Source organism: Lepidothrix coronata, unplaced genomic scaffold (genome assembly GCF_001604755.1).
Source record: "Lepidothrix coronata isolate B3197 unplaced genomic scaffold, Lepidothrix_coronata-1.0 Scaffold28, whole genome shotgun sequence".
In the NCBI taxonomy this organism is placed as follows: domain Eukaryota; kingdom Metazoa; phylum Chordata; class Aves; order Passeriformes; family Pipridae; genus Lepidothrix; species Lepidothrix coronata.
Genome location: NW_016690208.1, coordinates 2,018,906 through 2,041,219, shown reverse-complemented (window position 1 = coordinate 2,041,219; position 22,314 = coordinate 2,018,906). Strand labels below are relative to the sequence as shown.

Here is a 22,314-nt window from a genome sequence, read left to right as displayed (position 1 = left end):
TTTTTTAATGAAAAAAATGTGTAAAATCTCATTGAAAAAACACTGAGCAGCGTTGTGCACTATTCAAAATACACGCTCAGGATCTGACGTGAAAAAAAGAACGAGTGCCCTGTGCTGCCAACTGCCAAACTGACAGAAAGCGCCGTTGTTACCTGTTTAAAGAAAATCCACGCTGTCAGCTGCCATCGAGCCTTGAGGTGGGCACAGCTTAGACCTTTGGCTTCTTATTCCAAAGTAATTTACCCAGCTGTGGTCCAAGCCGCAGGGTGGGCTGCCGGGGAGCTGACACCTGAGGAGCTGGGTTTCCTGGGCTTTCCATCAGCCATCTCTCCGTTATTTCACCCAGAGGCTGCGGAGAGGCCAGAGGAAGGAATTGGCCGTGGGATATGCAGGATTCCGTGTTGCCTGGGCTCTGTCCGAGCTCTCTTGGAGACAATTCAAATGATAATTTCACGGAGGTGGTTTAATACCGGTGAAAAAATGCTGGGAATTTTCCAGTCACCTGTTTCCTCGGCGCCCCGGTGCCCCCTGCATCTGTCCGTGCTGAACGCTAGATGGGGCGTCAGACACAGGGTTTGGTCCAGGATTTACAGGGAAGAACAACTTTTTGCAGAGAAGTGAGTCACGCTTGAGAAAAACAGACGAGAGAGGAGGGTGGACTCACATCTGCAGAGCTGACCGCTTGTGTTGTGAAACGTGATTTCTTGGGATACACAACAACCCCGCCACGTGGCTGAGCAGGGTTCACGGAGAGCAATTTCAGCAGGGGACTGAGAACAGCCAGAGGAAGATGGAGAGTTTGGATAAAGAAACGAGGCTGTTTAGCTGAGATCTGCAGATTCTCGTCTGTCCATCTGAATTAAAGGTGCAAGCAGGGTGCCTTGCTCACCTCACAGGCTTCAGCAGGTATTTCACCCTTCCCCTCTAGAAACAGAGCACGGTCCCACAAACACAAACTGTCACCCTTAAATCCCTCTGGGACAAAGGGTGGTGCCAAGCTGTGTGTCTTGCAAAGGGGGAATCAGTGTCACGGTTTATGTCCCCCCTTTTAAAACCTGGATGGCACATCTGATTAATGTGTGAAGGGAGCAAGGAGACATCCCTAGCAATTTTTTCTTTGTGCTCTTGTGTCTTTTCACAAAGTCTCACCAGCCTGGAAGGGACTGCATCTCCCAAAACACAGATGGGAAATGCATGATAAATATGATAGAAACAGCACAGAGAATGAGAATTACCTCATCTGTGCAAAAAGAAGGGGTAGCATGGGACACATCTATAGATCTCCTTTCCATGTGGGAGGGAGGTGGCATATATTTCCTATACAACAATAGGACGTATGCTGCATAACAGGTACCAGATGGGTGTTTAAATAATCTTCAGCTGCAACATGTCATGCTGTTATCTCATTATCCATTACAAGCTAAATGGGTTCAAGCTGGGCCTGGACATGGATGAGATGTCTAATAGTGGTGGTGAGGCTGACATTGATGGCAATTTCCTTGAACAGCAGTCTGGAAGCTCCAAGTGGAGCACAGACCCTGCAACACACAGTCCACAGTGCAGTGTCTTGCTGCCTGTCGTGTTTGCTGCTGAACACACCTTGTTGTTTCATCTCAACACCCTTCTGTGCCCTGGGCACAGAACTGGCACCCTGTCGTGTATTCACATTGCCCTCCTGACCAGCACAGAGGGTGGGGGTGGTCAGCCAGCAGCAGGTCATCTTGAATCAACTACCACAGACTGAAGGTACTGAAAATTTGTACCAGAGATGAACTTTGGAAAGGTGCTCGGTGTGCAATGGGCTTGGGGTGTCTGTGATTTAGGGGGTTACTCAGCAGTGGTGGGAAGGTGAGGAAAGGACAATGGTAGGGGGGTTACAGGGAGAGGGAAGGGAGGGATTTGGGTAGCAGGAGGATATGGTGTTTGCAGGAAGTAATGCAGAGTGCTAAAGCTGCTGTGGTGGGGGAGGCACCCTGGGGCTTTGTCTGTGTGGCAAAGGGAGAGATGAGGGATGCAGAGATGGAGTATTTAAGGATGAGGAGAGAGGAAAGTCCCAGGGGGAGAGTTTTGCCTGGCTTTCTTTGTGTTGAAATTTTTTGTCACCCACCTGCAGTTTGCTTGGTTTAAGGTCAGCATTCTCAGAACTTTGGGCAGCAGAGATCCTAGAGAATTTGGGATGTGGCTGGTTAGCATGGCTTTCCAATCACAAGGCAGCAGACATTCCCAGTTGGCTGGTGAGCCAAGGAATGTCTCCAGCCAGGGGACAGGGTGTTAGAAATGCCCTGCCTTGAGTCCACAGAGTGCAAGAGTAAGTAATCCAGGTAAGAATTGTAGGGTCAATGAATCAATGTTTTTCCCAGAAAAAGTCTGTATTTTTGTTGGAGAATGTATAAGGTCCTCGATATTTCCAAGTTCTTTATGTGAAAGAGTTTTGGAAACATGACTGCTCTTTGACATGAGGTTCTGGGCTGTCAAGGGGTTCTTGCTGAAGGTTTCCAACTGGAGAAGAAGAGCTGGGAGACTCATTTTTCCCTACATTCAGCTTCCCTCCATTTCTGGCTCTGGCTAGACACTCTCTAATGGTTGGAGTTTTTCTGAGAGGACTTTGGTTTATTTTTACCCTTTTTTTCCCTCCTCTGTATATGTGGTTTCTTTTTGTTTTCTTTCCCCGCTCTAATTTCAGCATCATCTTCCAAGTGCTCCTTACCCTAAACACAGAGATGAGGCAGTGACAGGAAAGGGCTGCCACGCTGACGTACATTGGAATCTTTTAAGAGTGGGATTGTGGTGGGCTTTGTCCAAATACAGGGCCTGGCTAAGGTCTGGGAGCTACACTAATGCTGTGGAAAGGCTCTGACTCATGGAATGTGTTCACTGACCTTTCTATAATGTGACAGTAGCAATAACACAAAACACCAAAATCTACATTAATGTTGAGCAGACGTTCTCTAATTCTAGGAACGCCCAGGGAGTCAAGAGCCTGTCATCCTTCTCTTGCAGGTAGGAAAACTGAGGTTTGTGGATGATGAAAGTTCTTCTTGGCATGGTAGTTCACAGCAAAGGGTGTAACAATTCTCTTCTGTCTCAAACCATGATTTGCCTTGGGCAGGCTTAAAAATCCTTGTCTGGGGTACAGAATGACAGAGTCCCTTGAGTCAGTGTGTGCTGCTGTGCTCTGTAAAGGGTAGTCCAACAGGGAAAGGTATGGGTGATCTTGGGATCTGAGTGAAATAAAACATTATATACTTGTCCAGATAAATCTGCCCATGTGAAATAATTGATCACATCTGAGCCCTTGTAAAATTCTGATATACCAGTAAGGGTTGGTTTTTGTTCTGGTTGTTGTCTCTGAAAAATAGTTGAGAGGTTCTTCTCTACAATAAGAGAAAAGTGTTTCCCACCCAGATGCCCAACCTCAAATCTCTTTTGCCTGAGCCTGAACTGCAGTCAGAGAGCAGAGACTCACTGTGCTGTACAAGCAGGGTGAATAACCAGCCCTGAGGACCTCACAGGGTTTGGATGCAGTGGTTGTCCAGACCAGAGCTTTACCTGGTCTGCACCAGCACAGCACCTCTCTAGACCAGCTGGGGACTGAGCAGGGTTTGTCAATGCTGCTGGTGCCCTTTGGCCGTGGTGCAGAGGGAAAACAATGTGATTTTGAATCTTATATCAAGTGGTTTTCAGCAGGTGGAGCTACACAGGTCGTGTTACCTGGTAGGGGTGGGAGTGAGAGGTACAGAACGTGTTTAAAGCCATGCTCGATCAGCATCGGTGTGGGTGAGGGAAGTCTCACGTTTCTTGCCTCCTGTGGGAACTTGCTGGAAATGTAATGTTTTATAGATAAGCACAAGGTGATAAGCTGGCAGGACACTTCTCTGCTTCCAGTGAGACCTGGTGCTGGAACCTGTTTGATCTTTCACTCATATCAACTCCATCAAGCAATGATGGATGGAGATGGTCTTTCTCAGAACAAGCACAAGGAGTTATTAAAGTGCCTGACAGCCAAACTGGCTCTGCTCCTCCACAGGCCACTGTGTGCTCCAGAGGGAGTAGGGATAGAGGGAGGCAGCCTTTTGGCTTTGGGAAAATATAAGAGGTTTCTGTTCATATGAGCAGAAGCTGCCAGAACTGCCATAGTGGCAGGCTCTGAGGAGAAGAGATTTAATCTGTAGCTGGGTGATCTTAGCAGGTGTCCATTTCTCAAATAGACTTTTATGTCTTGGACATCCTCCAGGTGTCAGGAATAAAGATATTAAGGTATAGCTTGGAGAGAATTGCTGTTAAAAGTTTAAGTACCAGTTAACTTGGAGAGAATTGCTGTTAAGAGTTTAAGTACCAGTTTACTAGCAGTTAACTCTTGTTGACTACCAGTACTGAGAGAACCCTGGGGCTCAGATGGGCGTCTTTTGTGCTGGTTTGGGTGTCTGCTGTTGCAGGGCAAGAGCACACAGCAGCTCATGGTCTGGTTCACCATCACTGGAAGTGTTCAAAAGTGGCGTGGATGTGGCATTTGGGGATGTGGTTTAGTGGTGAACAGGGCGGTGCTGGGTTAATGTTGGATTTGAAGATCTTTGAGATTTTTTCCAGCTTGAATGGTTCTGTGATTCTCTGCTAACGGAGCCACCCAAAGCCAGGTGCAAATAGGCAGCAGCCACCTCTGGACCATGCAAATCCACCTGGGCTGGCAGCTGAAAGAGGCACCCTCGGGGCAGGAACTCAGGAAAGCGAAGCAGGGTGCGGAAGGTGCTTTACCATTTACCAGCCTCGCCTTTTCACCCCTCGCTGCAGACCTGGCTCTGCTCCCGCCTAATTGCCTCCGGGTTCTGATTTCAAGGCCTGTGTTGTGCAAGATCGAGATGAATAATGTATGAAGTGGTAGCGATAGACCCGTGGATGGGCTATCGATGCTGGCAGTTAGGCTTTGTTTTGACTTGTAACTAAACATTCCTGGTGCAGACATCCTCTGTGGTTTAGTGATTAGATCTGAGAACTGCATTTGGACTCCAGGGGTCAAATCAAGGTGCTGTCACCCATCTCCAGCAGCACTGGCTTAGTCACATCATCTGTTCCTAATCCTCCGCTTGTCTCTCTGTGACATGGACGAGAGGGGAAAGAGATCCCATAAAAAGATTATTGTTATCATCATCTCAATTCAGATTGTGTTTCATTATGAATTTATTGTCCCAGGATGTAATTTGGTTTGAACGGTCTGGATGGTGAACTTGACATGTGTAAATATTGAGCATTCCTGTCATGTATGGCAACAAATCTGCAAGAAAGAGAATTAATCCTTGTGCTGTAGGTGCTCATTGGTAAAATGGGATGCTGTTAGAGTTGAACTTCACCCACCTCAGTCCCATCTTTGGTTTTTAACTTTTTTTTTAAAATTGAACCCAGAATCTGAAACTGGACACTGTTCCTGTTTGTCTTTGACTGGGCTCCAGGATCTACTTTCTGGTTTTGTTCTCCAGGCTGGTTTGGAGTGGAGTAGCTCTCCTGTGAGCCTCTCTGCTTGTGTAGCAATAGCTCTCACTGAGAGAACAAGAAATAATAGGGAAACTTGAGCCCATATTCTATCTTAAATAGAATTCTGTTGTAAATAATAATTTAGGGATAAAAACTGTGTGAAGGAGATGAAATTTGAGCTGGATGAAATAAGAAAACACGATGCTCACATGGTGTGGGAGGATTCCTACAGGAAGAGGATTTTAGGGCATGAGTAATGCTGTGCCCTCGCTCCACTCATGGGCTCTGATGTGGCCAGTGGCTTGTATTTCATCCAAAGCACATAAGGTGGTGATGTTATTAAGCAGACAGCCCCATCTGATGCTTTCAGACCCTTAGGTGAAAGAGGATTTAAAAGTGCTCAATAGGTTTGGGGCTGGACCAGAATCAGAGGCTGTGTTTGGCTTGGGGTTTGCAAAACTAAACACCCTGCTCTTACACCCATCTCTGTGGAAGAGCCATAAATACAGGTCGCTAAAATTAGTCTTGCAAAGCAGCTCTTCTGACCGGCGCCTTTGCTATTCCCACTCTTCTGTCTCCAGTTCATGCCTGAATAAAGATCTCTGCCTGGTTTTAATCAGCTCTAGCGTTTGGCACTGAGGAATAAGTAGGTTCCTCGGGAGAAAGTGCCTATTTGCTGCTGTAATAGCTTCCCTATTTGTCCAGACAGGCCTGGTCTGGCTGCCCTTGGAAGGCTGGGGAGGTTATGGAGCCAGGCTCAGTATTACCAGCTGGTTGCAAGGCCAGGAAAGAGCAGCAAAGGCAAAAGGACTGCACAGGCTCCCAGTTTGCTGGAGAGCCTCAGAGGGAATCTGTAACCAGAGAACAACAGGCACCAGCAGCCAGCACACCCTGGCACCAGCAGTGAGGTGTCCTGAACTAGGAGGGATGTGATGATTTCTGTGGAGGCCACAGCGAGGAGGCTTCCTGGAAGCTGCACCTTGTCTGTCCATCTCTGTGGCTTAGATATCAGAATGTCATTGCAGGACAGCCAAGGCATCTCTCTTCTTTAGTGACTTGCCACCAAGAGCTTGATGGGTTTTTTTCTAAGTTCTTTCTGGTCGGTTTATGTTACTGAAAGAGAGAAAAATAAAATCCAGGAAAAAAAAATTTAAACATTTACGTGTGCTGAAATTTTGGGGAGGATATTGTAGCTTAGGAGCATGAACTGAAGTGACTGCAAATGGACACTTACTGAGGTCCCCGTGTAGGAGTGTGTCCCTCTAGTTAAGCAGGACCAACTGAGAGGTATTTAATTCTTCCACTTATGCAATGTCCAGCTGCAGAACTCTGTGAGGACCTGTTCATTTATGCCTCAAATCTTACACTGAACAACCCGGAAAGTATAATTTTCATGAGGATTCATCAATGTTAAATAAGGATGGAGGGTCAGGAAGGGATCTAAAAATGTTAGGTTCTTTTTTCAGGAGATATGTTATCTAACAGGAAGAAAAATGTACTCTGCTAAAATAAAAGGTTGCCTGCAGGGCTTCAGTTTCCATCTATTGTTAAAATATGTGTTTGGGAGTTGGGAACCCTGGGGCCGACTGTGAGCTGGAATGAGTTGAAAACAGGAGAACGGATGTGCTCTGCAAAGAACAATGTGAAGTCCATGCTAACAGCACAGTGAGAGAGGAGACTGGCTGGAGGATACAAAAACGCCCTGAAGGAACAGGGATGAGCAGGCCAGATCTATTGCTGGATAGCTGTGAGTGTCCCAGGGCTGTCTTCTATAGAGCATAGCTGGAATTCCTTCAGTTTGGGAGTAGCCCCCCCCCAGGAGTACTAAATAACTAGCTGAGGAGAGTCATCCTAGACCCCTCAGCGAGGACTCCTGGCATTTAAAAGAAAAATGACCTTTTAGGAGGCTGAAGGACATTTAGAGTGCAAGGGGTGAAGGAGTTGGCAGTCATGTGCTGGTCATCTGCTTGCTTGGAGGGAAATATGAAAGTATGACTGGGATAATCAAAAGCATGGAGAAATCTCCTTTGAAGAGAGATGAAAGCATTTGGGGTTGTGGTAAAGCTGAGTAAGAGGTGCTTTCACAGGCATGTTTTGAAGGAGGGGAATGTCAGGCAAAGCTGAGCAAGAACTGCTGTTCTTCCTAATTCCTCCGCGTGTCTGTCTGTGACATGAACAAGAGGGGAAGGAGATCCCATAAAAATATTATCATCCTCATAATCTTACTTTAAATTGTGTTTCATTATGGAGTTTATTGTTTAAATTATGCTTCGTTACAGAACTTAATTGTCTCAAGAAGTAATTTAATTTAAACCGTTTGTACGGTGACTTGACGCATGTAATTGTCAAACATTACCGTCATGTATGACAAAAAATTTACAAGAAACAGAATTAAACCTTGTGATTCAGAGCTTAACTTAATCCCTGACTCCTGAAGACTGGATGAACCAGGGTGAAGGGGGATAGAGAGCCTCAGTCCATTGCTGTCTACCACGGGGGCACGTCCTACCTTCAAACCACGGTGTGTCCCATGGCTGATGGAACCCTGCAAGGTTCCTGCTCACACTGAAGAGCAGCAGCTCTTTCTACCACCAAAAATGCACACCAGCCTCCCCTGCTGTGCTACAGTGCAGCACAGCTCCCTGCACCTTCCAGCTGGACAGCTCTATTCCCACTAATGTGGCCACAGCATCCCGTAGCCTCCTGTCCCTGCAGCTGCCTTCCCACCTGGATCCAGCCTCTCTCCTGCTAATGGGGGAACACTTCTTGTTCAGTTTTGGCTGAGCTGGTGGCACTGTTAACAGAAACGTGCTGTGTTAGAGAGATGCATTCTGCTGCTTTGTAAATATTTGCAAAGAGCTCATATCTATCCCCTCATGGAGGGCTGTGGGGAGCAGTCAGGGTTGCATAAACACAGGGTGGAGCAGATCCTGGGCACGCATCGTGGACGCGGGGATGCAGGCTGTAAATCAGGAGAGGAATCAAAGCCTGGGACCTGAGCAGGTTCCTGGAGTCCTGCTGAAGGGTCACTCAGGCCGAGAAGGGATGGTAAGCCCAAGCATCACTACCTGCAGAGTAGCATGGAGAGGTTTCTCTACTTCCTTGTATTGTTCAGGCCAAGTTCTGCTCTTGATAAAGTGAGGGTCGTGCAGCCCAGGTCATGTTCTGTCGGTGCTTCCACTGCCGTGAGCAGGAGGCCAGCTGAGACAACAGCACCATAAAAAGCATCCAGGCAAGGGGGGCTGTAAATAACACAGCTAAATTACTGCCTGCTTTCCAGGCTGATTGTGGGGAGGCTGTTTTTAGCACTGCATGGGGCGGGTGTTTATTAACAACATCAGAATTGAGACCTGGACCACCTTTCTGCCTGAAACTAAGCCCGAAAGATGTATTGTTTGTCACCCAGGGCAGGGAAAAGGGAAAGTTTTAGGATGTGTCTGGAGCCAGCTGTGGGCTGACCAATGACTCAACTCATAAAACCTCAAACTGCCGAGAAGCTCTGACTTCTGACTGAGTCAGGGCTCCTGAGGAGGAGGCCCTGCTCTCTTCTAGGAAGCACAGTCCCCCTCCTTTTGCCCAGGACTTTGCTCTGTGAAGTGAGAGCGTTTAGAAGATCAGCATGTGCGATAAAGAGATTTAGAAAACATGACCTATAAGGAAGGGTGGGAGGAAACGCTGCTGTTTAATTTAGGGGTGATGGAGGGGACACAGAGAACTCGGGGTTCTAAAAATAAGCTCTGCATTTTGGAAAGCTTTGTGGTGAGTGAAACTCTGCGGCAGGGCCATGAAGGAAGGGTCTCCTTAGAGTTGGTCTCACCAGGATGGTGAGATGACTCAGTTTGTGTCAGGGACAGGCAGTGACGTGCTGACCTTTCCATTTCCTATTGTCCTATATTTCAATGTCTGTGTGACAATTTGAAAATGTCTTTCTGTTGAAAATAGGACTTAAAAGACTTTAAAATGAATGAGCTCCATAGCCTGTTTTTCCTGGGTTTCAGGGCAGGGTTAACAGCCCAGGAGATAAGAGGTGCCCACCTGCCAAAACAGGTCCCTGTTCTTGAGCTGGGCCCCCCACTGCACTTCTGAGGATGAGCAGAGCCCTGTGGATCAGCACAGCAGGAGATCCCAGCCCTTGGACAGGCACTGAAAAAGAGAAAGGCCATCTTGGTTTGTTTTCTACTTTTCACCTTGAAGCTGCTCATCTGCTGTTGAATGCCAGGTCTCTGTAGGGCTGGATCTGGGACCAGAGCTGCTTTCTCTTCCAGTCCTGGGTTCGTGAGCCAGTGCTCTTAATGCTGTAAAACATGGCCTGATTCCCATTTCTCCACAGCACAGCATGTGGAGGCAGGACCACGCTGCACCCGTTACCTTTGCTCTTGCTCAAGAGCATCCCACCAGGGAATCTGCATTTACATTGTAGTTTTGCAAATGCTTGAAGTCTAGGAAATGTTTCCCAATTTTGAAATTTTTTTGTGGCAGGATTTGTTTCTCTTCTCTCTCAGTCTGGCAGGGAAACTCCCTCTTTTTTGGCAGTAACGTGAGTGGTTTTTGCCTGTTGTTTACAGCTGATGGGATCTGGTTCTTGGGAAGCCAGACACATCACGAGTTGCTGCGGTGTGGCTGAGGGAGAGTGTGTGTGAGTGCAGTGTGGCTTCCCCACACCCCAAGCCCCAATCCCCCATCTCCCACTTTTGCCCCATGGCAGCAGTGGCAGGTGCAGCTCTTAAACAAGCTGGGGCAGAGGGAGAAAGCAGAAGAAAGGAGAAATAACTTCCCTCAGCCACTCTCCCAGCAGATTTGCATCCCTGAAGGCACAGAGCAGCCTAGCCAAGGAATTCTTTCCTCTAAGAGAAAGCCCAGGCGTGAATCCATGTGAGGCTCAGAATAGGAGAAAATAATCTACTTCCCACACAGTCCCAGCCTGATGTCCTCTCTTCTGGTGTCTCCTGGCTGTCACAGAAGCAGGGGACACAGTGACTACCCTGCGGCCAGGGTGGGTACGACAGTTTGGGTCAGGGGGGTGGTTGGGAGCAGGGCAGCAGCCTGGGAGTAGACAGGAAGGGACTGTGGGTGGAGCTGGAGGGAGAAGGCAGGAGGACAACGTGCCACTGCCTCTCACTTGGCCCTGGACCAGTTCCCTGTCCTGGGACTGGCTGAGGAACAGCAGCTTCCTCCGTTCTGCTCTGCCTGGGACTCAGAGCCACCACACCCCTGCCCCTTCCCTGGGCCTCTCCTGCTGGCTTTCTCCTGCTGCAGGCATCTGCTCTTCCAAGTGTGAAGGACAATTTGGGAGAGTCTGATCGTACATTCCTCGTGCTGAGGCCTCTCAGGCAGCTCCTGCCAGTACCGTCACTCTAAAATACAAACCAGACAAAATCTGCCGGAGTTTGCCAAAGGCTGAAACATCCCATTTGTTTCCAGAGGTGCTAATGCTGAAGGCCAGAGATGCTGATGGTTCCACTGCTTAGTGACTTTGCAGTATCTTCTGTGTCCTGCTCACTGCAAAGAGCAGGAGGAGCCCAGGAGCTTGGGGACGGGGAGCTGCAGGTGAAGCAACAGGATTTCACTCACCCGCAGAAGAAGGTGCGTCACGGTGGTTGAGTTTTTGTGCAGACTAAGGAGTGAAGGCAGGTGGAGCGCCCTTCTCTCTAACAGATAGTTAAAATGCTCATGTCTTTACTTGAAAAACTGTGTTTGACTCCATGAGCCAGCACAGCCTCTCATGGGATTTCCCAGGATGGGTGCAGCCCAGGGGAAGTGATCACTGGGGTACGTGTGCAGACTCCAAGGCTTTGCGCTGGGAGCAGCAGGAAGAAATGGCAGGGAAGGAGGGTACTGGTGTCCACTGCAGCATTGAAACAAGCCAGGAATGTGGCTCAGCTCTTCTTGGAGCTGTGGGCTGAGCTGTAGGCCCAGGGCAAGCAAAACCCCAACCGGGCTCTGCACCTTCCCCACCAGCATGTGGGAACACGCTGGAGAAGTGCCACCCACCTGCCCGGCTTCTCCAGCCTGGAGCAGTCCCCTCGGGCTCTTTGCCTAGCCCTGGCTGTGGGATGTAATGGGTTTGGGAAAATTTTGGGGAATCTGAGTTGTAACTGCCCAAAGAGTCTGCTGCCCTTTGGGATCAGGTTGGAGCCCAGGCTGTGCCACCCCAGCAGACGTGCCAGTGTTCCACAGTGCAGGATTTATTACACAACTCCCATGTCACTGCCACCAGGAAATTCCCCAACGTAGCAAGAGTGGAAAAACATGTAGTTATAATACTGTAGTGTAATTCGGCTGGTCAAATAAATAACAGCCCGTATGGGAACTGAGGGTGATTTTTATTCCATAATCTTTTCAAAGCAGGATTGCTATTACAGGCTTCTATTTTTAAGTACTTTTCTCAAGCATCTCCCATGAATTTTTAATTCCTTCTGCCAGCTACAGTTCAGTTCCTCCTCCAGCAAAACCCTCCATCTTTTCTCCACAGCTCCCAGGGTCAGTCTAACATGATGACTAATCTTTCAAAGCCTGACCTTGATTATTATTAATAATTTCTCAAAAAAAAAAAAAATCAGTGTTTTTGGCTGGTGATGTTGATTTTGGGTGGGTCTTGTCCTGGGTTGAAACTTCTTGTTCTCAAGGCTTTAAGGCACAGCTTGTAGTTTAAGGACCTGGTCTCCTTCAAGCAATGAAGAATGTGATCTGTGGAGGAGGATCAAACCATTAATATTAACAGCCTGCTTCCGCCTGGATTAGTGGGATGGTTAAACATGCTTCCTGCAGCTGCATTGCCTTGGGTTCCAAAAGCCAGGAAGGTGCACGTGTGGATGTGTCTTGCCCAGCGTGAGACCCCTGAACATGGGAAACCAAGCAGGAGCTGGGATCCCAGGAGCTTTACACCTGCCTTTACAGGCAGCTTCTGCCCCTCATCCCCATCCACGTCCCTCCCCACTGGAGCTCCATTCTATGTAATACTGAAAGGGTCTGAAATGCATAAACACACAAAACAAACAACTTTCCTTGCCCACATGATTTTTATACACCAGGGAGATGGTGTGACTGAGTTTGCCCCGAGGGCTTATTCCTAAACAAACTGCACTTCTTGATCTCTCCATTCAATTTAAATTTGTGCCAGTTGCTGGTGCAATTTGTCCAGGGCTTCCTGCCAGGGTTTGAATAATGCCAAGGAAGAGAAGTCTGGCTGGCTGGCAAGGAGGAGTCCTGGCTTGTCTGCAGGTGCATATTCCTGCTGTTCAGCGAGGCATGGCTGCCTTGGGAGGGGAGGAAGGTGCATGAAGGGAAAAGGTCTCACTACCAAGGACCCTGTGGGCTGGATCCTCAGCTGGTAAAAACTGGAGTGGCTCCATGGAGGGTGTGATGTGCTGGTGGAGGGTCTGGCTGCCTGGCTTCTCCCAGACTCTTGGGAGAGCTGGGGAAGGGACTGCTGGGGAAGTCTCATCCCTGCTGCAGGGCTGGTCTGGCCCTGCATAAACCCAGACCTTAGGCACCAAGGTCTTCTCTGCTGTGGGTTGATCCCTATCGGCTGTGGAGAGGAGAAAAGGGAGGGAGCAGCGTTTGGGATGTGGCTTTGCCGCCAACTACTTACTCTTGGCATTATGGTGTTTATGAAACCCTGTGACCTCCAGGGAGACGTGGGTGGGGTTGGATGTAGTTTGGTGGTGAACACCCCAGCTCTTACTGCAGTGGCTGAGTCCACATGGCTGCTGCATGTCCTGGTGTCCCCATTCCCACCCCCAGGGAAGCAGCCTGTTGGAGGCAGGCACACATTGCCGGGCTGAGGAGCTCCACGCAGGGCTGTGCCAGGGCTTGTTCTGCAGCCGCCCCGACGCCGGGGTGGTGGTGACCAGCTGCAAGTACCTCTCCCTTGAAACCGAGTGTTTGGGGTTTTCAAAGGCTCTGTGCAGTGTTGCAAAAACGTAACCATAAGGCCCCGACTACGTTTCATGGACTATAGTCGGTGAACTGTAGTTCTGGTCACGTTCAAAAGGGCCAGTCGGGTTCAGGAATAGCACAATTTATTGAATGCAACGTGTGTGGTTCCTTCAGATTGCTGGTGATTAACTGCCCAGTAGCTCTATAGAGCACTAACAATACCATTGCAACCACAAGCTGAATTTCCCAGGTCAACACTCAGCATAGCTGAGGATTCAGGGCTTACCAAAAGGCAGCTGTTCTGGGGAGGGTGAGAAGGATAAACCTGTCCATCTGTCCCTGCAATTTCATGTTGAATTCTCTTCCCCCAGTTAGATACAAAACTGGGGTGCTTTTTACACCTTATTAACCACTATGGTGCAAAAGTGCTGCAGGTGGGACTGTGGTCAAACTTCCCGTTCTTTGTGGGCACATTGTGCAGAATATTTCTTGGTAGGAGGTTTTGGTTTGTCAAAACATTTCTGGGTAACAGGTAGAAGAAGGAGGCCATGCAGCCTCCTCCTTGGTCCACATTCCCCCCCCCCCTCCCGATGCCATGGCAACACAAAACCACAGGATCTCCATCTGGTTGCTGCACTTGCACCACACTGGCCCCACTGGACACTGAGCTTTGCATTTTCTTCATTGCTTTATGCTTCCAGCATCCTATTGCTGGGGACAAACCTGTCCAGGGACTGTAGCAACGGGCCAGGTCCTGGGCTTAGTGCAGTGATCCTCTTGGGATACTCTGGACTCTCTTGGAAAGGACAACTCCATGTCCTTGGAGTTTTGCTCCATGGCAGTTAAGAAGTTAAAAAACCTTGAAGAACAAAACCAGTCCTAGAGGCACTGATGCTCCGATAGATGATTTTGTAAATGACAAACCTTACTCGGTTCATTGTTTCTTGAGGCTTTTTCTTTTGTGGCTTGAAACAATTTTTTTTATTCCAACATGTCAATTCATTATAAAGCTGCTTGCATCCTCAAAGCATTCTTTTTTTCACTCAATATCTGAAAGTCTCAATTTTCCCGAATTAAGTATTTTTCTTTTTTTAATTTTTTTTTCCTGTGTAAAGGAAATAAACACCAAATCCAGCCCTTCCACTAATAAATTTGGACATCTCCTGTCAGCCCCCACACTGCCAGCTCACTGAGGTTTGCTGCTGCCAGCACTGGGGCCAGGGCTGGGGAAGAAGGAGTTAAAGGCTGGAAGACCATCCAAGCTGCCTGCCAGAGGCTCAGATCCTACTCTTTCCTCCACAGTGTTTGGTGGCTGAGGAAAAGGCAGCTCCAAATTCGCGTGGCGTTTTCTAAACCAGGGACAGAATTACACCTGACTGCCTTGATTCATCCTCTCGGAGAAACCAGGACGAGCTGCCTTTGGGGCTAGGCAGGCTGTTCTTTGCTTCTGCTGCAGTTTTTCGGGCTTTGCAGTCCAGGACCTGCCCGGTTGGGGTCCAGGCTGGTCATTCCCGGGCTCCCCTCCCAGCCGGGGGTGCAGGGACAGCCCAGGCTCCCGGGGGGTGGGCGCTGGTGGGCCAAGGGACAGCTCTGTCCGCTGTCCATCCCTCGGCAGGTGGATGTGTAGGGGAGGGCTGGGAGCCTCTGCCGCGGGACTGGGCGGGACTGGGACGTACTGGGAGCGGAGGGGTGGGCTGTGGTATAGGGGACGGACTGAGCGCAGGAGCACAGGGCTGGATGTGGCTGAGGTAGGTGCCTGCCTTCTTCCTAACTCCTCCTTCGAGAGCAGATCAGCTCCTGTCTGTGGGTGAGCACTGCCTGGCTGGGCGAGGGATGCTCCGTGCAGCTCTGTCCCTCTGGGCACGCACGGGAGGTGGGACAGGGGGTCGTGGTGGGCTGTTTTAGGGAGGCAGGGTCTCAAGCTGAGCCTGGCTGTGGCCCACAGGGTCGAGGGGGCTGTATCCCGGCTCGGGGCACCTCATCCCCCTGGAGCTGGTGATGTCGGGGTGTGCGGGGCAGGGGGAGCGTGTTCCGTGGGCTGGCTGGGCTTTGCTCAGCGGCAGCTGCGCCCCATCAGCCTGGCGGGGGGGTACAGGGGCTGTGGGCTTTGGCCGGAGAAATGAGGAGATTTGTGTCGTGTTTAAACGCAGCTGTTCCTGCCCCCTCTCCCAAGATCGCCACAGGATCCGAGTGCTGAGGCGACCGAGCGGCACCTTCCCCCAAAATGATGGAAAACGAAGTGTTTCTGTCATTTACGTTCTACAGCACAATTTTGATCTTAAAAATGTATGTCGTTGCCATCATTACGGGACAAGTGAGACTCAGAAAGAAGGTAAGATCCAGTTTCCTTTTCCTTCGTCTCCCTTTCTGGCTTTTTCCTTGGGCTTCTGTGGTTTTTCTTTCTTCTTTTATTCCTGTAAAGGTCGACAAAGTTTTCCTGAAGCAAACCGAGTTTCTTTGACTTAAGTTGAAAGAAAAACAAGTTTCATAGCTGCAGCAGATAAATATCTCACTTCTCTTTAGCCCTTTTTGTTTGTTTCTACCATCTGTAGCTTGGTGTTTATAATTTTTGTAACCTGATCTAAACAATAAACAAATCTAAAATGGCAAGCAGGTGAGATGCTTCTAGAAAGAGACTGTTTATAGTTAATTTGCCATGCCTGGAAGAATAGGAGGGGGAAAAAAAGGTTTGAGAAGAAATCATTGAAATGGTCTTTTTTTCTTGGAATGTAACAGAAAGCTTTTGAGCTTTTGGAGGCTGACTGGCTATGGGAATGCTCCAGGAGATCAAAAAGTCATGGGGAATAAAAACAATAGCTGGAGGAAATCATTCTTGGACACGGGGGAAAAAATACAGGGAGGACTTGGAGTTCCAGCTGCTGTCTGGATTTGGGGTTAAATGGACTTTTATCACCCAGAACCCAAATTGAATTCCTGGCAAAACTCATCTGTTTATAAAATCTGTTTTAAAGTATTTGAGGGGGTTCCAATTCCATCAGTGGAGCGGGAGGGAGAGATTTCTGCTCTCAGAAAAAATACGAAGCGATAACCCTGTGCTGTGACATGATTGTGACTGATGTGGCTCCTCCCCTTGTGATTTTAAATGATGCTCCAGCCCTGGGACCATCCAGGCTTGTAACATGATTAAAGAAAGCACCAGGGCCCTTTCCAGGCTGCAAAATGAAGCTGTCACATGTAACCAGGTCCCTGAGGAAAAGCTGAGCATAGGTGAGGAGCTCATATAAATCATCTTTATTCGTAACTTTATTAGTGTAGGATCCCATTTCCCCATGGGAAAATCACACGGTACCACTGCCAAAAAGCCAGCCAGGGAGTATTTCCTAATCTGTCAGTCCTGTTATCTTTCAGATGCCACAGTGTGTCTGCAAGCTCTGTGCCAGCAGTGATCTCACTTGCTGGTTGGCACAGTCTCCTTTAAATGGGTTTCATGGGAAGAAGTGGACTGGGATGAGGTTTGGTACCTGATCAGCAGGCAGCACTGGGTTTTTTGGGGGATAAGAAAAACCCCTGGGGAGGTGCAGAGTTTAACCCCCAGGACAGGGGTTAAACATGGAAGCGCAGTTGCCCTCGTGCTTGTGAAGGGTGGTGAAAAACTGGAGCAGGAGGAAATCCCCACGGGTCTTGGGGGCCAGACTTCTACCTCTGAGGCTCCTGAAAGCATCGTGAGGATCTGGGGACTGTCTTGCAGGCGTTTGCAAACCCGGAGGACGCGCTGCGCAACGGGGGGCTGCAGTTCTGCCGCGAGGACCCCGACGTGGAGCGGTGCCGCAGGTGAGAACCCGGCGGTGCTGGCATTCCCTCTGCTCCACAGGGGGATGGATCCCTGGCAGCTGCTGGCAAAGGAGCAGTGGGAAGCTAAAGGGCTCATTAATTAAGTAATTGCCTAAGTGGTTTGAATGCCTCGAGCTGGGCTGTGGGACCCTGCCACTGGAGCAGTTTAATCTTTAATGGCAGTGGGGTGTGCGCTGGAGCAAGGACACGTGGAACGATCCGGGTTTGGGTCCAATAGCTGACTCTGGACACAAACTCTTTCCTAGATGATTAAAGTCCTACAAGCTCCTGAGGCCTCATCCCATACCCACACCCAAAGTCTCTTTCTGTCCTGCTCCGACAGGACCCTGAATCCCCCAGATCCCTGCACGGCTTGGACAGGGAACTGTGTGACTGGTTCCAGTGTTGTATCCGGCTGCCCTTTTGAGGGATTTGGGAAGAGGCTGAACAGGGTTGCTATAACTTATGCCTCCCTAATGGGCAAGCTCTGAATCTTCCCCCTCTTCTGTGGGGCTCACAGTTCCTCAGAGGTAAAACATGGGGTTATTCAGCCCTGGGCTTGATTTGCTGTCCCCCTTACCAAAGGAGGTGCCCTGAATGCTGGGTGATGTGCAGGAAAGGGGCTGGAGCTGTGCTCTCCTGTCACTGAGCCCTCAGCTGCCATCTCTCTGCTGTAGGTGGGGCCCTCATCACTCATCTCCCACGGCTTCCAGCATTTGCTTTAGAAAACATCCAGTGCCACCTAATCCTGGGCTGCTAGAGGGAGTAGGATGGCAAATGAGCTGAAAACATCCAGTGCTACCTAATCACTGGGCTGCCAGAGGGAGGAGGAGGACAAATGAGCTGTTTCCTTCCTAGCAAAAAGAAAATAATAGCAGAAATAATAATCGTAATCCTCTTCTGATTATTCACAATAAACAAACTTCCATAAAAATAAATAACTGGAGCTGCAGCAAAGACCTGGGGAAGTCTGGGATCTGACTTGGGGCAGCTAAAGCACTCAGAGTCAGTCCTTGCTGGTCTGTTCACAGCCCTGGGAAAGACAGATTAAACCCAAGGTGTTTCCCTGGAAAAAAAGGAGACCATCCCAGATGGTATCAGGAGGGGAGCAGAACCACGGCAGCTCCCCTTCTCCCTCCCAGGTTTGACAGGGATACATCTCTGTGTCCAGGCTATGATCAGTTTGTCCACGCCAAGTCCTCCTGGCATCACTGCTACGACACAGGACTCATTTTAGTGTCTTTCCTAGGCCAATTCCTCCATGCTGTCCCAAAATTGCACCCACAGAGCAGCTGAATTAGGGTTTCCAGCAGCTTCCTTGCCATGTTCATGCACCCCACCCCTTGCTTGAGGATGTGGCCCTTAAGATAGGGAGTGGTTCCTATGCAGGTGGAAAGAGCAGGTAGGAGAACTTCTCATCTTGTGCAGAACAGCAGCACAGGTATCCTGGCCTTTGTCTTGGCGAAGAAATAACTTGAAATTTTCTCTTGGCTTTGTGAACATTCAAACATGCACAAGAATGGGGAAGCAGTGGCAGCTCTTATCAAGGATTCATCTCTGCCTCTCAAACCTTTAGAGATAACAGAAAAAACCTAATGAGTGACCTCATGCCTGAGTCACTCTCCAGCCCACATCCATCCCCACCAACCAGAGCATGACAGTCCACCCATGGAAGCATGAGGATGGGGCTCTGTGCTGCGGAAGGGAGAGGCAGAGGTGATGGACAGCCTGTTGCTTTGGGGACTAACTTCCCTCCTTCAAAGCATGGTGCCTGGGGGAGGAGGGACTCAGCCTACACTGGTGGCATGATTGGATCCACTGTGGTGGCAGCTGATGCTGTGACACCCAGGAGCATGTTCAGCTGGAGCAAAGGGTTTGGCCCCATCAGTGCCACGTGTCACCACATGGTCCCTCCACCCTCCAGGTGTTGCTGGCACAGCGTGGGGCTGCCTGGGGCGCTCCTTCCTGATTGCCTCTGGATGCATTTACAGAGAGTGGCGAAGCCACAAACACTCCCATCCTGTGAGTTTCTCCTCTGGGGAAGCTGTGGTCTGGAAACTGCCTTTTACTGTGTAACGTGGCCACATCTGGGGCCGTGCCGTGCTGGCACCGCACCAGCCTCGAGCTTTTTGCAGCTTTGCAGGGTCTTTGTTTTGCTTTGTTTGTTTGAAAGCTCCAACCCCGGAGCTGTCATCTGTCAGGGCAAAGGCATCCCAGTCACGGAGAGCAAGCTTCGGGAGCTCAGCATCCCAAGGGTGTGAAATCCTGCCTCTGTGTGCAAGGGGGAACTAAGTCTTTTGGAGGCTGTGTCTGCCCCATCCGCCAGAGGAGGCTGCCAGCAGCACCCAGGGATGGCTAGGAGGGATGGGAGACAGCAGGGAATTCTGGTGGGATGGAACAACCTTATCTCCCTTCTCAGGGCCCACCGCAATGACATGGAGAACATCTTTCCCTTCCTCTTCCTCGGAGCCATCTACTCCATGCTGGACCCCAGTCCTGCAGTGGCCAGGATCCACTTCCTCATCTTCTGCGTGGGGCGCGTCGTGCACACCATCGCCTACCTGCTGCGGCTGAAGGCGCCCGCGCGCTCCGTGGCCTACAGCGTGGCACAGCTGCCCTGCTTCTCCATGGCCCTGCAGATCCTCCTCGCCACCACCCCGTACTGGTAACACCCGGAGAGACCGACCATCCGAACCCCCTCATCCTGCACTCCGATGGTTCCCTGGCGGGACGGGGTGCTGTGTGATGTGAGTGTGAATGTGTGTGTGTGTGTGTGTGTGTGTGTGTGTGGGCACGTGGTAGGTTGCCAAGGAGGTCACCTGCAGCCTTGATAAACTCCCTGTGCTGTTGAAATTCGGCAGGGAAGTCGCCGGAGAGAAGGGACGTGTCTCCCTGTGGAGCAGGAAGGGAATGCAGGGTCAGGTTTCTCTCACTCCTGCTGAGGGCAGGAGGGGGAAAGCACATGAACTACCCCTCAAGGAGGGGGTTTGTTGAAGGAAAGGAGGTTTTCTGACTCAACTGTGTTCAGAACTGGGAAGGTGAAGATGTGCCTTTTCCCCTTGGTCACAAATATCCTGTGAATCATGAGGGTCTCACAAAGTCTTTTGGTCAGCAGAGGTAGAAGAGGGGGTTATAAAACAGCCACCCTCCTCTTGCCCAGCCATGTGGGTCTGTGGGGACGGAGTTCCCTTAGGTTCCCTCTCCCACAAGGAGAACAGGAGGCAGGTGCCTGCCAGACAGAGTAACATGGAAGTCAAAACCTCCGGGGTGATGTTGTGAAGACATCGGAGTGTTCAGTGCTCCCAGAGCCACCTCGTCTCATCCCAAGGGACACAGCTCCCTGCCAGGAGCCTCACTGCAGGCAGGATCCTGCCTGTCCCTCAGCAAGCCTTCAGCAGCTCCCTGCCAGCAGCACCCGTGGCTTTTCCATCTCAGTCTCATCCCAGTAAGATGCAGAGCATCGTGCCTGGAACAGCCAGCAGGAACCACTTACCCTGCGGAGAACCGGACACAAATCTCTGGGACTTCTGGAAAGACTAAAATGCTCCCACAGAACAGGGAGTTTGCAGACAGAGCTTTCTCCTGAGGGTGGCATCTGTGTCCACATGCCACTAATGCCTGACTATGCTCTCAAGGGCAGCAGACTGACTTTCTCCCCCTCTGTTTGTAGGCTTTCTCTGGCTGCAGAATGGCCGCTGCTGTTTGGGGAATGTGCCGTGACCGCTTTGGGGGTGTTTTCTTTCAGCTGTTTCCTGCTGTCCAGTGCTGCCACACCGTGTGCAGCCTGGACCAGCTGGGGTTTGCAGAAAGCTCTGGAAGCGAGCAAAGTGGCTTTGAAGAGTGTATCACTGCTCTGCAGTGTCACCTGAAAGTGTTGTGTTGGAGAGGAGAGACTGAGACCAGGGTGACAAACCCTCCTGAGCTCCTCTGTCCCCAGGTGCCAGGGGCTGCAACAATGGAGCATCCCTGTGGAGGACAAGGCAGGAGGAAACCTCTGGTCTTCAGTGCCTCTCCCCCCTCTGAGGGCAACACAAAGCCTTACTAAGACCACAGGGGAAACCAGAATAAGCAGAAAATAAAGTCCCCTTCCACCTGCCCTACTCATTAAGGCTGCTCCCTTAATGCTCTTGCTGAGGCCTCACAGAGCACTGGTGACACACCTGCTCAGACTGATACTCAGCCCTTGCACAGCTCAGGTAGCAGCTTCTGTCCTGGTAATTCCTGACCCCAGCACAGAGGCCAAGCTGTGTGGTGAGGTTTGGAGTGGAATGCTCTGCTCTCCCACCACATTAGGAAGGTGGGCAGGTTCAGCACTTTGCTCTTGTCCACCTCTCCCTCACAGCCTCAGCAGATGTCTGGGTAACACAGACCCCGCTTAACAAGCCTTTTCTGCCTCACATGGTGCACAAGGTCTCGAACCCCTGTACATTTCTCTGCTGCTGCACATGCATCCTGGTGGCAGGAAGCAAATATTCCCAATAAAAACAAATCATTGTGCTCAGATACATCCTTCCTTTGGGAGCAGCAGATGCAGCTGGGCAGCAGCTGGGTCCAACCCCAGCAGGATGGATCCCCAGCTGTAAAGCCCTTTGCTAGACCCCACTGCAGAGCCTGGAGTACCCTGGGACTCCTAAAGAGACATCCCTTTCCTCTGGACTCACCTCCCCTGCAGAGGAATCCCTTTTCCAGGTGTGCATTATTTGTGCTGATCCTTTAAATTCAGCAGTAGCCCTGCTCAGTTTTCCTTCCCTGAGTAGCAGGTTGTTGCAAAGCTTGGTTGTTCACCTAAAAATCCTGGAGAGCTTGAGAAGTTCAGGTAAGATGTGGTTGCTCTCATTTCTGTGCTTATGACTTGCAAAGGAACTGCCTGTATTTTCCAAGCTCAGCAGTCCCCTTTTTTTGGCAGTAGGTTGCTGGGAAGCCAATGCCTCATTTCCCTGGTTTTCCCCTATTTTCTTAAGTTGTTGGTGTTTGGGAGGTGCTGTCCTATGTCTGTTGTAGCTGGATAAAATGGCTCCACTTTATTGGTTTTTTTTTCCCCTCCTGCTTTTAGATGTCAAATAAGAAAGGCAGCAGCTTTATAAAATGGACTCTCTCCAGTACATGTTACTGTGGTTGGAGATGAGGCCAGGACTGAGATTTTGGCATGGGAAGGAAGAAATGAGGCTGCAGAACCCT

General features: G+C 50.0%; 1 protein-coding gene across 8 annotated transcripts; it reads left to right on the top strand.

Annotated features, from left to right (window-relative positions):
- Nucleotides 1-53: 53 nt before the first annotated feature.
- On the top strand, nucleotides 54-22,160 carry PTGES (prostaglandin E synthase). 8 transcript variants are annotated; one of them, XM_017810072.1, is made up of 6 exons: nucleotides 54-197; nucleotides 347-906; nucleotides 2,959-3,000; nucleotides 15,495-15,676; nucleotides 17,054-17,136; nucleotides 19,556-22,160. In XM_017810072.1, exons 4-6 carry the CDS (start codon nucleotides 15,569-15,571, stop codon nucleotides 19,803-19,805), a joined length of 441 nt encoding a protein of 146 aa, XP_017665561.1. In that variant the 5' UTR covers nucleotides 54-197; nucleotides 347-906; nucleotides 2,959-3,000; nucleotides 15,495-15,568; the 3' UTR covers nucleotides 19,806-22,160. The 8 variants fall into 8 exon arrangements, with proteins under 8 accessions (XP_017665561.1, XP_017665563.1, XP_017665559.1 ...); XM_017810074.1 differs by lacking the exon at nucleotides 347-906; XM_017810070.1 differs by having other exon boundaries at nucleotides 54-906.
- The last annotated feature ends 154 nt before the right edge of the window (nucleotides 22,161-22,314 follow it).

Bases quoted from the DNA above. Each gene is read 5' to 3' on its own strand.
- PTGES (XM_017810078.1), top strand. From the start codon at position 15,569: ATGATGGAAAACGAAGTGTTTCTGTCATTTACGTTCTACAGCACAATT. The intron at 15,677-17,053 runs GTAAGATCCAGT...ACTGTCTTGCAG, and splicing joins AAGTGAGACTCAGAAAGAAG to GCGTTTGCAAACCCGGAGGA. The intron at 17,137-19,555 runs GTGAGAACCCGG...CTCCCTTCTCAG, and splicing joins GACGTGGAGCGGTGCCGCAG to GGCCCACCGCAATGACATGG.